The sequence below is a fragment of the Pseudoliparis swirei genome, chromosome 10, assembly GCF_029220125.1.
Source record: "Pseudoliparis swirei isolate HS2019 ecotype Mariana Trench chromosome 10, NWPU_hadal_v1, whole genome shotgun sequence".
NCBI classification, from domain to species: domain Eukaryota; kingdom Metazoa; phylum Chordata; class Actinopteri; order Perciformes; family Liparidae; genus Pseudoliparis; species Pseudoliparis swirei.
Window position 1 is genome coordinate 14,266,068 of NC_079397.1, and position 13,182 is coordinate 14,279,249.

The 13,182-nt window shown below is 39.8% G+C and overlaps 1 protein-coding gene across 5 annotated transcripts in view; it reads left to right on the plus strand.

Moving 5' to 3' along the window:
- The window catches only part of cacna1c (calcium channel, voltage-dependent, L type, alpha 1C subunit), a 191,959-nt gene that overhangs the window by 130,608 nt on the left and 48,169 nt on the right, over positions 1-13,182 (plus strand). For 4 of the 5 annotated variants that reach the window (XM_056425335.1, XM_056425338.1, XM_056425337.1 and 1 more), the window contains 2 exons: positions 4,725-4,812; positions 5,403-5,487. In XM_056425335.1, coding sequence (XP_056281310.1) covers positions 4,725-4,812; positions 5,403-5,487 — 173 coding nt within the window. Of the gene's footprint in view, positions 1-547; positions 652-4,724; positions 4,813-5,402; positions 5,488-13,182 lie in introns of all 5 variants that reach the window. The other variant, XM_056425339.1, reaches the window with a different exon arrangement.

A 13,182-nucleotide genomic window follows, 5' to 3' on the forward strand; every position in this document is an offset into this window, starting at 1 on the left:
TAAAGATTGAACTCTTCTTTATGTGCGTAATATTACATTCACTTTGGTTGATGTCCAATCCATGGGAGTCTCGCTGCACGGTCAGTTCAAGTTCCTCACCAACATGTCTTCTCTCCACAGTGATGCGGCCTGAAACGAGCTGATTTGAGTGGAACTAAAGTGAATCAAACTGTTTTTAAAACTTGTAACCTTGAATTCCAAGTTAAACACAGCTGGTCAGATACGTTGCCGTGTGTCCAGATAAGTGACTCTGACAAATACCATGAATGCATAATAATCTCGGCAGGGATCTTGCTGAAGCAAACCGCTCCATCTGTTGGTGAAGTTTCACCGAGGATCTAATCCCGCCCCTCTTCCCCTCCTCCCTTCTCTCCTAACATTCCTTACCGCTCTTTCCTACCTGTCCACTCAATCCATGTCCTCTCCTTGCCTTCCTTCCCCTTCCTCCAATCATTACTTTCCATCCGCCTCTCATCTCCTTCCATCCCTCCTTCCTGTCTCCTCTCCTTGGTCCCACTCCTCCATGCCTCCATCTCTCCACCCATAGGTGAATGATGCAGTAGGGTACAGGTGGCCCTGGGTGTATTTTGTCACCTTAATCATCATCGGATCCTTCTTTGTGCTAAACTTGGTTCTGGGGGTATTGAGCGGGTAAGGGCAAGGTCAAAGGTCACATGTAAACTAACCTCTCTCTTTCTCCTTTACGCTTTCATCCTTCGAGAGCTTCGCTGTTTGTTTTTATCTACTTTCTGCTTCTGATAGTAGATACTGTTTACGTTTAACAAATGTGTACAAATCATGGACTGGGATGTGTGGTAAAGGTAAAGTTTAAGCAGTAATGTAGAAACACAATACATACCATTCAAATTATGGACTCACATATTTAACTAAATGGACTGCACATACATTGTAAGTACTTATCATTGCCGCTGACTGTTGTGAAATTCTACTTCAGCATCTCCACTAGGACACTTCAAGAGGACAGATTATGATTGTTTGCCATCGAGACCTTTTTTATATTCCTTCTCAAAGCGGTGACATCAGAAACGTCTCACTTTACCCACCTCGACAGCGTTGCTTCGCCAGAATAGCAATCTTACGATCATAAGACGCCGCGTTCTCTGTGCTGCTGGGATGACACAAAACACTTTCATCTCAATTTACAATGAGGAGAGCCGGCCGTAGAAGCTCTGGCTCCCAGTGAACACCGCCTGATACGACCAACTTAAAGCTGTGTTTGTGAACACTGTCAAGATATTGACAAATACTTTGCGGCGTGTCGCTTGTTGTATGAGGCACTCATCCACAGTCGGTGTAGTGCATGCAGTAGATGGCGGTCGATACGTCGCTAGTTTGGAGTAACCATCATTACCGTCGCATTGAAAATGTGTGTATTTGTATGCGTGCGTGCGTGTTATTCTCATAAGTCAAAAAGTATTAAACCGAATCGTATGAAATTTAGTGGCATGATTGGTTATTATCTGGGGATCATTTGATTAGATTTTGGGATCGATCGGGTCAAAGGTCAAGGTCATGAAAAAGGTCAAAATCTTATTGAATCGCATGAAATTTGGTGGGCTGATTGGTTATTATCCGGGGACCATTTGATTCGATTTTGGGATCGATCGTGTCAAAGGTCAAGGTCATGAAAGGGTCAAAATCTTCTTTTTACCATAGCGCGGTCAATTTCTATCCAATTGGCATGCAACTAATGCCAAAATGTTCATAATTCAATGCCCAATCTTGTGATATGCGAAGGTATGCGCTCTACCGAGTGCCCGTTCTAGTTCAATTCTGTTGCTGTGGACCAGGGACGCAGCAAAAGGTATTTTAGTCACCTAAAAAAAGAGGCCCGCCTAAAAAAGTGTTCGGTATATTTAGAATATTTGTATCTCTTTTCCTTAGCCTTGCTAATAACTGCCGACTGCCATTCACTGTAATAAACTACATATCGACTAGATAAGTACTTCATACAACCCCACTTCCAAATCAAAACTATCCTTCTCATGCTTGTGATTATTGGCCACCACCAACCCACATTAAAAAAAAGTACCTTTGCAAATAATTACAATTCTGAATATTTTCCGTTTGGATGATCACAGCTAACGTGTAAAAACCTTCATGTCAGTCTATCCTCAACTTGTTTTGACGGTTTCTTCACATGACTTGTGATGATCCGGGGTAGGAAACAGGTTAAGGGGAGTGAAGTGTCTCACCCCTGACTGACTGACCCGAATCTGACAGCGGCATTGTGGGGAAAATAATAGAGGTCTATCTGGTCCAAACAACTTGGGGGGGTTTGGCTGTCTGACTCTTTGTCTGACTTCTGACTAATGATGCTGTCAACACACTACACAGCCTGACCTTTACCAACGGCTTCCTCCATGGAGTGTGTGTGGGTCTCAGATTGGCACACTAACTAATGACTAAACAGGAAGAAGGAGATCGGCGGGCGTGGAGACGGAAACATCAGGTGTGACCGTGTTCGTCTGAATTTGAATGTAATCTTTATATAAATAGAACGGGGCGAGAGAAAGAGAAGGGGTGGAAGAAAAAGATTAACCGAACGTGAGGAAAAAGGAGATTTCAATGCTGAATTTTGAGAATGGGAAAATTGAGGGTGATTCCTCGGTTTGCAGTCACACACACACACACACATAGATAAAACTCTGACACACACTTACACAAATCAATAAGGATCGGGTCTCCTGCTAATGTCCTGACAAACGAGGCAGGAGCAGTTTGTCCTAATGCTCATTGATCTGTCTCGTGTGAGTGTGTGTCGGCTGTCTGTAGGTGTGATCTTTACCATCAGTCCTCTAAATTTCACACACACCCCTGAACAGTCTCTCTTTTTTATTCTGTTCCAGACTATGTTCTCTACTATATTGTGACTAAAGATGGACTGTTAAAATCAAAACTGTTAAAATCAATACAATTGGCACATGGCGATCTATAGATCTTTATTATGGATCCTGGTCTTGCTCTCAATGGAGTTGGATTAAAATCGATGTAAAAACCGTAAGTTAATTGGACTTTGTTATTTAAAAGCAAGAAGTTGCAAGATAACTGATTAGCAGGGGACGCTACTGACCACTAATATGTTAATTCAAAATATCCACCTTGTCTATAGACCATAGGATGAGGATTTGTATGCTTTTTAGCTGAAAATGGTCCAAAAGCCTCTCAGCTCTCATACTCTTAATACGCTCTAACCTGACTTTGACCTTCCCCAAGTGCAGCGTTAAATCAACTGTTCCTTAATTCTTTCTTTTAGCCCGTTTCATCATAAAGTTTTAATACTTCACACTCATAACGTTGATTTTAGTTGTCACAAATCATCTTCGCTTAAGTTTTCCCCTTATCCGTATCCCCTCCAAAATCGAGAAACATTAAGAAGCAGGCATCATACAGTAATAACACAAATACATTTAAAATAAATACAAATTAAATTAAAACTGTCTTTTGAATGATTTGTTCATGTGAAATTATATATTTGTACGCATTTCAAAGTTGACATAAACTCCATGTCTTCATCCCGACCTGTGACCCAAACGTCTGGGCGGTGACGGATACAATGGGATGGCAGACAAAAGGTGAGGAGCTCAGTGATGCTCAGAGACACTTCTACTCCAATTGGACCAGAGGTAGCTGAGGCGGTCCAGCGGGTGATGGATGCCCTCACCCTCCCTCCCTCGGGGGTCGTACCAAGCACATTTCAGCTGGCAGGACACCCAGGGGTGGACTGTAGCAACTACAACTCCCAGTAGGCTTTGGAGCACCTGAGGCCCTGTTGCCCTGGGACAGAAACAATTAGATGACTAAGCCGCATGATTTACTAAATCCTCTTTCGGGCTATATATTATAGGCCAACATGCTATATAATGTAATTATTACTATATTCAAAACCTATGCAGAAATAGATGAAGAACAACCTCTTAAATTCTTAAGAAAACTTTAGCCACAAGTGATAATTTACAGACTAAAAGCATCCTGACTCAGCTCAAAGTTGACCAACAGCAAACATTTACTATGAAAGTTGTCTTGCACTATTTCCTAAACTTTCTCCTCAAATGAAATGAAATGACTTCACTCACCCACCTGAGGTCAGTCAGTAGGGGTGTCTCAGTTCACCTTCCCACCAGGGCAGCAGGCTTAGTGATTATTATCCAGCTGCATCAAACACGTCGTAAGTGTTGGGAAGCAAATGCAGACGAGTAAATCAAATAATCAATAGTCAGTGTTAAACAGCATACCGGCGATTGGATCAAATCCAATAATTGTCATTGCGGCTCATTTCACATTGTGTGTTGATATGATGCCTTGTTTTGTGTAATGATTTTGCCATGTTTACCAGCACATACACAGAGCTGAAGAGAACTGTACGTGTCTGTTGGCTACTTCAAACATAATCCAGATGAATTTGATTGATTGAGACGTGAATCCGGCTTCAATGTTTCTGTCTGGTTGAGCTTTCATCTGTGTTTGCATACTAACACATGTTCTCCTTGGCAGAGCTTTCCCCTCTTCACTTTACATTTGTTCTCTTTCTCTTTTGAGCAGGTTTTCCCTCCTTCCTGTCCTGAAGCATTGTCATGTTCTATATTGTATCGTCACGTGATGTGTTTTGCACCTCTTCAGTTTAGATTTTCAGATTCTTTTTCCCCCTCTCTGTTTCTGGTTTCTGGACCTCCCATCCCTCCATCCTGCTCCCTTCCTCCCAGAGAGTTTTCCAAGGAGAGAGAGAAGGCCAAGGCACGTGGTGACTTCCAGAAACTCAGAGAAAAACAGCAACTGGAGGAGGACCTCAAGGTAGGCTGTTCTCCTTGTGGGTGCTTCACCCTCGGAAAGAGTCGGTACAATTATTCACCACTAAGATTCATGAAAAAGGCAATTGACATTTCAGATGAATGTCAAAGAGAAGTCCAAAATACTTCCAGTTTGAGGCAGTTTGCATGGAAGGCAGAGCAAATCAGAATCAGAATCAGAATCAGAAACAGGTTTATTGCCAAAGAATGAATGTTTTCACAAACAAACGAGGAATTTTTTTTTTGGTGGGTGCAACATTTGGACATGAACAAACAACAATCAAGGAGGGAGGAGGAGTGGGAGGAAGAGGGAGGAGGAGGAAGAGGAAGGAGCGGGAAGAAGGAGGAGAGAGGAAGGTGGAGAGACTGAAGTTACAGCATGTTTTACAACAGAGGAACTCAAAGTTATAAGTATAGCATTTTAAATTGCTGTTTCACTTACTGTTAGTCCTGACATCATCTGAATGTGTTTAGGCAAAGACAAGAAACATAATGCTGAAACCTTTCAATCACAACATTCCCAAAGTTTGGTTGATAGGAAGAGGGTTTCCAATACCACAAACCAATCAGCGTTTTCTTTGTGTGTGAATAAAGGGATATTTAGACTGGATCACTCAGGCTGAAGACATTGACCCAGAGAATGAAGAGGAGGGCATGGACGATGATAAACCTAGAAACCGTGAGTACTACAGTGTGCGTGTGATTTATGAAATATTGTTTGGCGGTGTTGGCAGTTTTGGGTTGAATACGACTTTTTGTGAGACGGCAAGGCCGGATTAATCCTGTTTCTATCTGTAGACATGTTGTGCAACGTGCACACGAGGAGGCGTGAGGGTCACTGCATACGTTTGTGTTAAATCTAATGCTTTGTCAGGAAGCAGTGAGCTCACCGCGATGTCCATCACATGGTAGTGGTTCATAGTCCGTGAATGAAGGACTGAGAGGATGTTAATATGTTCTGCTTGGATGAGAACCCTCCTGAGGTTTAAAACCTGTTTAGATATTAGTGGAATGTGTCAGACTGCAGCTAATAGCCTCTGGGGACACACTCACACACACACACAACAAACACACACACTCACGTATGCAAATAGATAGATAGATAGATATATACTTTATTAATCCCCAAGGGGAAATTTGTCGTCACAGTAGCAGCACCAATAAACTAAACACACGAGAATAAAATATAAAATATAAAATATAAAACATAAAAAACAGGGATGAAAGATATAGATATATACAAGTAAAATATAAAATACAAAATGAAGTATATATATGTATAGAAAATGAAACATATATGTATATATATATATACACACACACAAACAAATATTATACAATGACTGTGCAAAGTATACAAAGTCAAATATAAAATAAAATATATATGTATATATATACAACATATATGCGTACACAAATACAATACAATACGAATGACTGCAGTGTAAAATTAAATATAAAAATATTAAATACAGACAGAGTGTGCAAAATGCAAAGTGTGTGTATGTGTGTAGTGTAAATGAAAATGAAATGTGTGTGTATGTGTGTAGTGTAAATAAATGAAATGTGTGAAGTGCAGATCAACATCGTGTAAATATTAAGTTATTATAACAGTTATTGCACTAGGATCTGGCAAGATCACACAAACACACATAGACACACTGTAGGTATGCACTCTTCGGACTATGTGTACTTGCTGGCTGACAGAAATGAATACACACAAAGTAACACCATGTCTCTCTCCACAACACCTCCAGAGAGAGGTAGCCACAAATCGGTACATGTCTCCCCAGGGTTGAGCTACATTTCCTGGGGAGGAAAGTTATAACACTGGCCTCTTTTGACCTGGAGGTTTAGTCTTAGAGATGATAGATCGACCGTGACATTTTGGGATGGTGAGGAAGAGAGGCAGGGATTTGACACAATACTTCTCTGTACTATCATTTATTGTTTAGTTTGTACAGTGTGTACTGTGAACTATTTAGCCAACGCTTGGAGGTCAGCTTGCTCACATTGATGATGAAGGGATGCTGACGACTAAAGACGCAGAGGAAGAGCTGTGGCTCATTCTGAGAAACACTAATAACTGCCAAGAGGAGAGAAAAGAAAAATGATGATCTATTCTTTCAGGGAAGCTCGAGGAATTACCACGACCCTATTTACATGACACAGGCACAGCCCCCCTGAGGTTAGTCTAGAACAAATGTTTTCACCTGTTATCGCTGGCATGGGCCAATCAGTGGCAAAAACACAGCAGCGGGGACTTGTGCGTTAACAAACAAACAAACACAAAATGTGGCTCCCCATTTGGGCCAATCTTTTAAAATGTCACATCACAATATTTAAACGCTTAATTTAGTAATTTGTTTCCCCCTTAGTTAAATCGCACTCAAATGATGTGCGATTTCCAGGGAAGTCCCAGTTAGTTGTGAGGGAAAACCAGACAGAATGTGTGAGTGGTTGATCCAGTCTAGTCAAATGTGTACATACTTATCGTTCTTACTATATATATAAAATAAAATGAATTTGCTTTGGAGAAAAACTATTTACGTTCCTGTTACCTTCACATTTACTAACATATTTTACCCTCGGGGTCAATTTGACCCCAGCAACTAAAACCTCCAGAAAATTATTAGAATTAATATTGTTTCCCAAGTTTAAGTGTGAAGTACTTTATGTTTGTTTGTTGACTACCTAAATAGCCCTTTAAATATATAAAAAAGTTGATATTTCTTATATGTTTGACAGTGAAAATCAGCCTGGGGTCAAATTGATCCCAAAGAACACCGACGTTAAACATTGAATGGGGTCAAATTGACCCTAAAGGTAACAGGAGGGTTAAAAAGTAAAGTTGTGGGTACCAGTCGGGTGCAAGATGCAGCCCATTACTTTTATTAAATTAAAGGTAGGCCTTTAGATGACAAGATGATTGATACATATGATCAGGAGTTCGCCATGAGGGAGATCAATCATCCCCCTGGTTTGTGTCGGTGGAAAACCAAGTCATTGGCCGACTCAGCCATATAGCTCCGTCTCCCTCTCTCCTCGATGGATGGATCCTCCTCTGGGAAGATGAATGAGGGCAATTTGTCCCTGCTGCATGAGACATTTTACATAGACCAGTACGCACACACGCACACACACACACACCCGAATAACGGGCAGGGCACTTAGAGAGGAGAGAGACGGATGGAAGACAAAATGAATGCTGAGATATGAAAGAGGGATAGAGCTATACAGTATAGAGAGAGCTTGAGTGTGTGTGTGACAGGGGGGTATCTGGGACAGAGAACAGATGGGACTTCACATCATGAACAAGTCATACTAATGACCACACACACATGCAGAGAGCACACACAGCGTCCTACGTGTCTCTCTATAATCCCATCTTGACATGAACAGCTAAGGGCAAATCCTATTCACGTATGATGGGAATAGTGTGCTCATATATGAATGTAAAGGAATATGTATAGTATGTGTGCTTTTGTTATTGATGAGAGTGTAGATGTCTTTCGCCGGATCGATTACCTTCGCATTGAAAATGCGGAAGGTTTATGTTTTGATGGCGTGTATTTATTTATTTATTTGTATGCGTGTTACTCGCATAACTCAAACAGTATTAAACCGAATCGCATGAAATTTGGTGGGATGATTGGTTATTATCCGGGGATCATTTGATTAGATTTTGGGATAGATCGGGTCAAAGGTCAAGGGCAAGGTCATGGAAAGGTCAAAATCTTCTTTTAACCACAGCGCGGTCAATTTCTATCCAATTGGCATGCAGCTAATGCCAACATGTTCATAATTCAATGCCCAATCTTGTGATATGCGAAGGTATGCGCTCTACCGAGTGCCCGTTCTAGTTTGTAATGTTTTTGGTTGTGGGGGGCAGACAACACCTCACGACTCCCACAGTTACTCTGAAGGATGTGATGCTGGGAAGAAACATTTAGCGCTAGCTTCCCACTGGTTTTCCTTTTTGAAACTAAAGTACTTTGCACCGTTATCTTTGAAATGCACCATTGTCTGTCCTTCTGTCTCCAGTGATGGATGACTTTATTTTGGCCTTTGTCAAGGTCATCAAACAACCCCACAGAAAAGACGAAAAGAAAATACATGTATATCATGTCGGGTTGACTGCCTCCTGTGTTTGCTGTTGGTCATTTTGATAATGGAGGTCAATAAAAGTAAAAACTATTTTATACTATAGTATTGTCATCAAAATATATGTATATATCTGGTCATCAGATATTTTATTTTATCTTAATGTCTCACTGATGTTTTAAACCACAAATATAATACCTATTTGTGTCCATGCTTTTTAATATGGTGGTACCCAAGAAGCTGGTAGTATGCAATGCTTGAAGTGATCAGTGATTGGTTAATTTATATGGATACCGGTACGAATACCTACTGTGTGTGTAGCTGTAAGACTGTGTCTTCGCAGATATGCTTGTGTACTAGATGTTTGCTAGATTTCGGACTTCACATCTGTAAATGAAGCTTTATTTCTGCTTCTGTTACTTAATTCACTCACTCGAAGAATATCGCCAGACCTCCTCTGCAGTACGCTTTGACAATCGCATGTGAATCCCTGGAAAAATGTGTGGAATCCAACAATAGATTGATCCCATGGCAGAACGTCAACTAGGCGCACGACAACGGGAATAGGGAATAGTGTGAGAGGAAGAGGTGAAGTGGAATGAAGACAATAGCTTTTGTGTTTGCCAAGAGGACGGAGAAAAGGATGGACAAAGCTAGTGTAATGTGCACTGCTCATTAAAAACAACCCACCAACCTGCTATTCGGTGTTCACTTGCTTCACTCTTCATATGCACCCTCCCAATGAGTTACTCCTTCTGCTCGGTACCTTCTTTTTACCAAAGAGAATGATATACTTTTAGTTCAAATACGATTTCTGACAATGAAACGGAGACTAAAAGTCTAAATGGTACGAGAGAGAGAGAAAGAAAGACAGTTATGCTGGTAATACATCTCTAATTATAGTAATAGCTTTAGTGACGCGATGGGGTGTGACTGTAAAAAGAGAATATGTCACTTTTGCAGAAGCAATCATGTTTCTTTGCAACAGGTTGTGTGTGTCAGCAGTGCCGGAATGGGCGTGTGTGATTATCTGTGTTCTAATATACAGTTTTCATGTCTGTGAGTGCCTATTAGTGTGTACCATTGTGTGTGTGTGTGAGTGTGTGTCTGTGTGTGTGTCTGTGTTGCTGAGCCGTGCTCTCTATCCCCAGGTAAGCGCCAGCGTTTTCAGTCCCTGCGTGGAGCCGTGAAAAAAAATGCGGCTTTCCTTCGTAAGGCGTGAGCGTCGGTCTGCATGGTCCAACACTCGTTAAAGATTGACTGGAAACGTCCTTGTCTCCCTCTCCTTCTCCTTCTCCCTCTTCCTCACCCTCTCCCCCTCCTCCTGCTTTGTAGTAAGCACCTTATTTCCAGTGGCTGCCTCTCAACACTGTAAAGTAGTTTATTCTCATCGTCTTCATCACCTCTTCTGTACACCTCCCGCTGAATAATAATCTCCAGGCCATAATATAAACATTAATATGATCTCGCAGTGGAGACTTTGGTTTTTTTTGCCGCCAAGTCTGATCCCTGCTGCCGCCAATATCACCTTGACCGTGTTTCATGTTGTTTAAACGTGTGTTGGCCTAAAAGACGAGAACAGCAAATAAGGAGAAAACCTCTTTTCTGTATTGAGATGCAGCCACCATTTTCCTGAATAGGTTCCTAGGAAAGGAAACATTCGCATCTGCCTGACCTTTCTGAAAAAAAAACCAAGAGGACAATGTCATCACAGAAAACAATTGGAGTGCGCTTTACACAGTGTACACGACAACTAAATACATGTGTAATATTTGTGATGTCACAGTCCTCTCCTTATTGTTTCAGATTCCTTTCCCGAAAGTCCCCCTGCACTGTTGCTCGCCCCGCCAGCTCTGATAATACAAGATGATAGAGAAATAGAGAAAAACGATTGAATTTTAGCCTTTTTATAAATGTCACCTGGCACTTGTCATATTGTTGAGAACACATACGTCAAGTAAGAGGCCTCTTTTTCTGACTTCAGTGTTGAGTGCTAAGAAGCTGCCGAAAGGGGTTATTTTTAATCCAAAATATAATGTGTCAAATGCCTAGTGAGCAAAAAAGAGAGACTAACATTCAAAATACTACATTATTGTATTACACTACAACTGCATGAAAAGCTCATGTTCTGAATATGTTGACGAGGATTTGAACTGTGAATTCAGTCACTTGTTTGGTATTGGACATGTGGACTGCTTAGCATCTGGCTGGCAATAACCAATGGATGGCATGAACAATTGATATCTGACTTTTTTAGTATGTCGACACGAGCACACACACACACACACACAAAAGTGTTTTTTCCCCAGGTCTATTTGTACTTATGTCATCATTCAGTTCAATACATTATGATGGGGTTGGTTTGGTTATTTCCGGTGCTTTTATTTAAATTGTAACTCATCCACACATGCCAACATTGCTCGGGAATGAATGAATCCCGGTTGAGTTGGAAAAAGTGTGACCCTTCCCCGTCTTTCTCATTTCCTCACTCCTTCCATCTCTCTCCCTCTCATGCGGCTTGCTCCTTCCTTCCTTCTCTCCGTGTCTCAAGTCTTGTGGGTGTACTCTAACAATAGGTTTTAAACTAGTTCAACCCTCCATTGAGGAGAAGGCACTGGGCTGGTTTTATATTTGAAAAAGCTTTCGCCTCGGGAGAGACTGCAGGGCACCCAGTGCTTGTGACTAAGTAGCGTAGCAGCAGGTGTTTCGTGTCGAGGTTGAGGGAACATACAGCGTGTTCACAGCAGAAGCCGTAATGCTCAGAGAGACCATCCCGATCTCTACACCACAGAATTCATCCATCACCAAGCGTGTGGCAAGACACACTGTTCACTCACTGGAGCTTACTTTGAAGTGCTTACAAATCCTCTCTTAGTTAAAATAAAACACACACAACAACAAAAAATAATAATATATATATACACACACACAACAAAAATAATATATATATATATATATATTCTTTATATATATTATTTTATTTTTCACAACAAAAATGTTATTTTATTTTTCACAACAAAATAATATATATATATTCTTTATATATATTATTTTATTTTATTTTTCACAAAAATGTTATTTTATTTTTCACAACAAAATAATATATATATATACAGGACTGTCTCAGAAAATTAGAATATTGTGATAAAGTTCTTTATTTTCTGTAATGCAATTAAAAAAACAAAAATGTCATGCATTCTGGATTCATTACAAATCAACTGAAATATTGCAAGCCTTTTATTTTTTTAAATATTGCTGATTATGGCTTACAGCAAAAAAAAAAAAAAATCTCTCATAAAATTTTTTTATTTCCTCAGACCAAAAAAAAAAAGATTTATAACAGCTGAGTGTTTGTGGCTCAGGAAACCTTTGCAGGTGTTTCGTGTTATTTAGACAATAATTGATGTTTGTTTAATATTTTCATGATATTCTAATATTTAGAGATAGGATATTTGAGTTTTCTTAAGCTAAGTTTTAATCTCAGCAATATTAAAAAATAAAAGGCTTGTATATATATATATTCTTTATATATATATATATATTATTTTTGTTGTGTGTGTTTTATTTTGAGAGAGGATTTGTAAGCACTTCAAAGTAAGCTCCATATATATATATATATATATATATATATTCTTTTTGTATATACTGTAGGTTGGACCACAAAAATATATTTATGCTTTATTGTCAAAATCATTGTCTGCCATTGTTATTTTTACACTTGCTTAACTTGTTTGGCACAGCATCGTCGACTGAAATGTATTCAAGGTCATGTAGCTCATACATTAACCATATGCTCACCATTATTCTTGTTTTATATGGTGGTAATCTGCATGGAGCACCATTAATATGCTCAGTAGGAATGCAGAAGGGTCAATGTCAGGGTTGAAAATTGTTTTTGGAAAGCGATTTTTATTACTGGAGCTGAGATAATAAAGCACAATTGAAAGACAAACGCTGTATTATTGAGATAAGTAGAAAAATAATGAAAAGATGATTAAAAACAAGATTGTGATGATTCAGTTTCTTTTTTAAATGCCCTCTCATCTTAAGTGCCCCTCCTGTCTCTTGATTTCATGCTAGTTGTTTTGCAAGAGGTTTTTCCCTTTATTTAACGGGAGATATAATAATAAATAAATAATTATGCATTACATTTTTATCGCGCTTTTCGAACTACTCAAAGATGCTTATCTTACTGTCATACACGATGCATTGAGATTCATATCAATATCTCACTCAGGTACCCAGAGGGGGTTACAATAAGTGTTTGAGG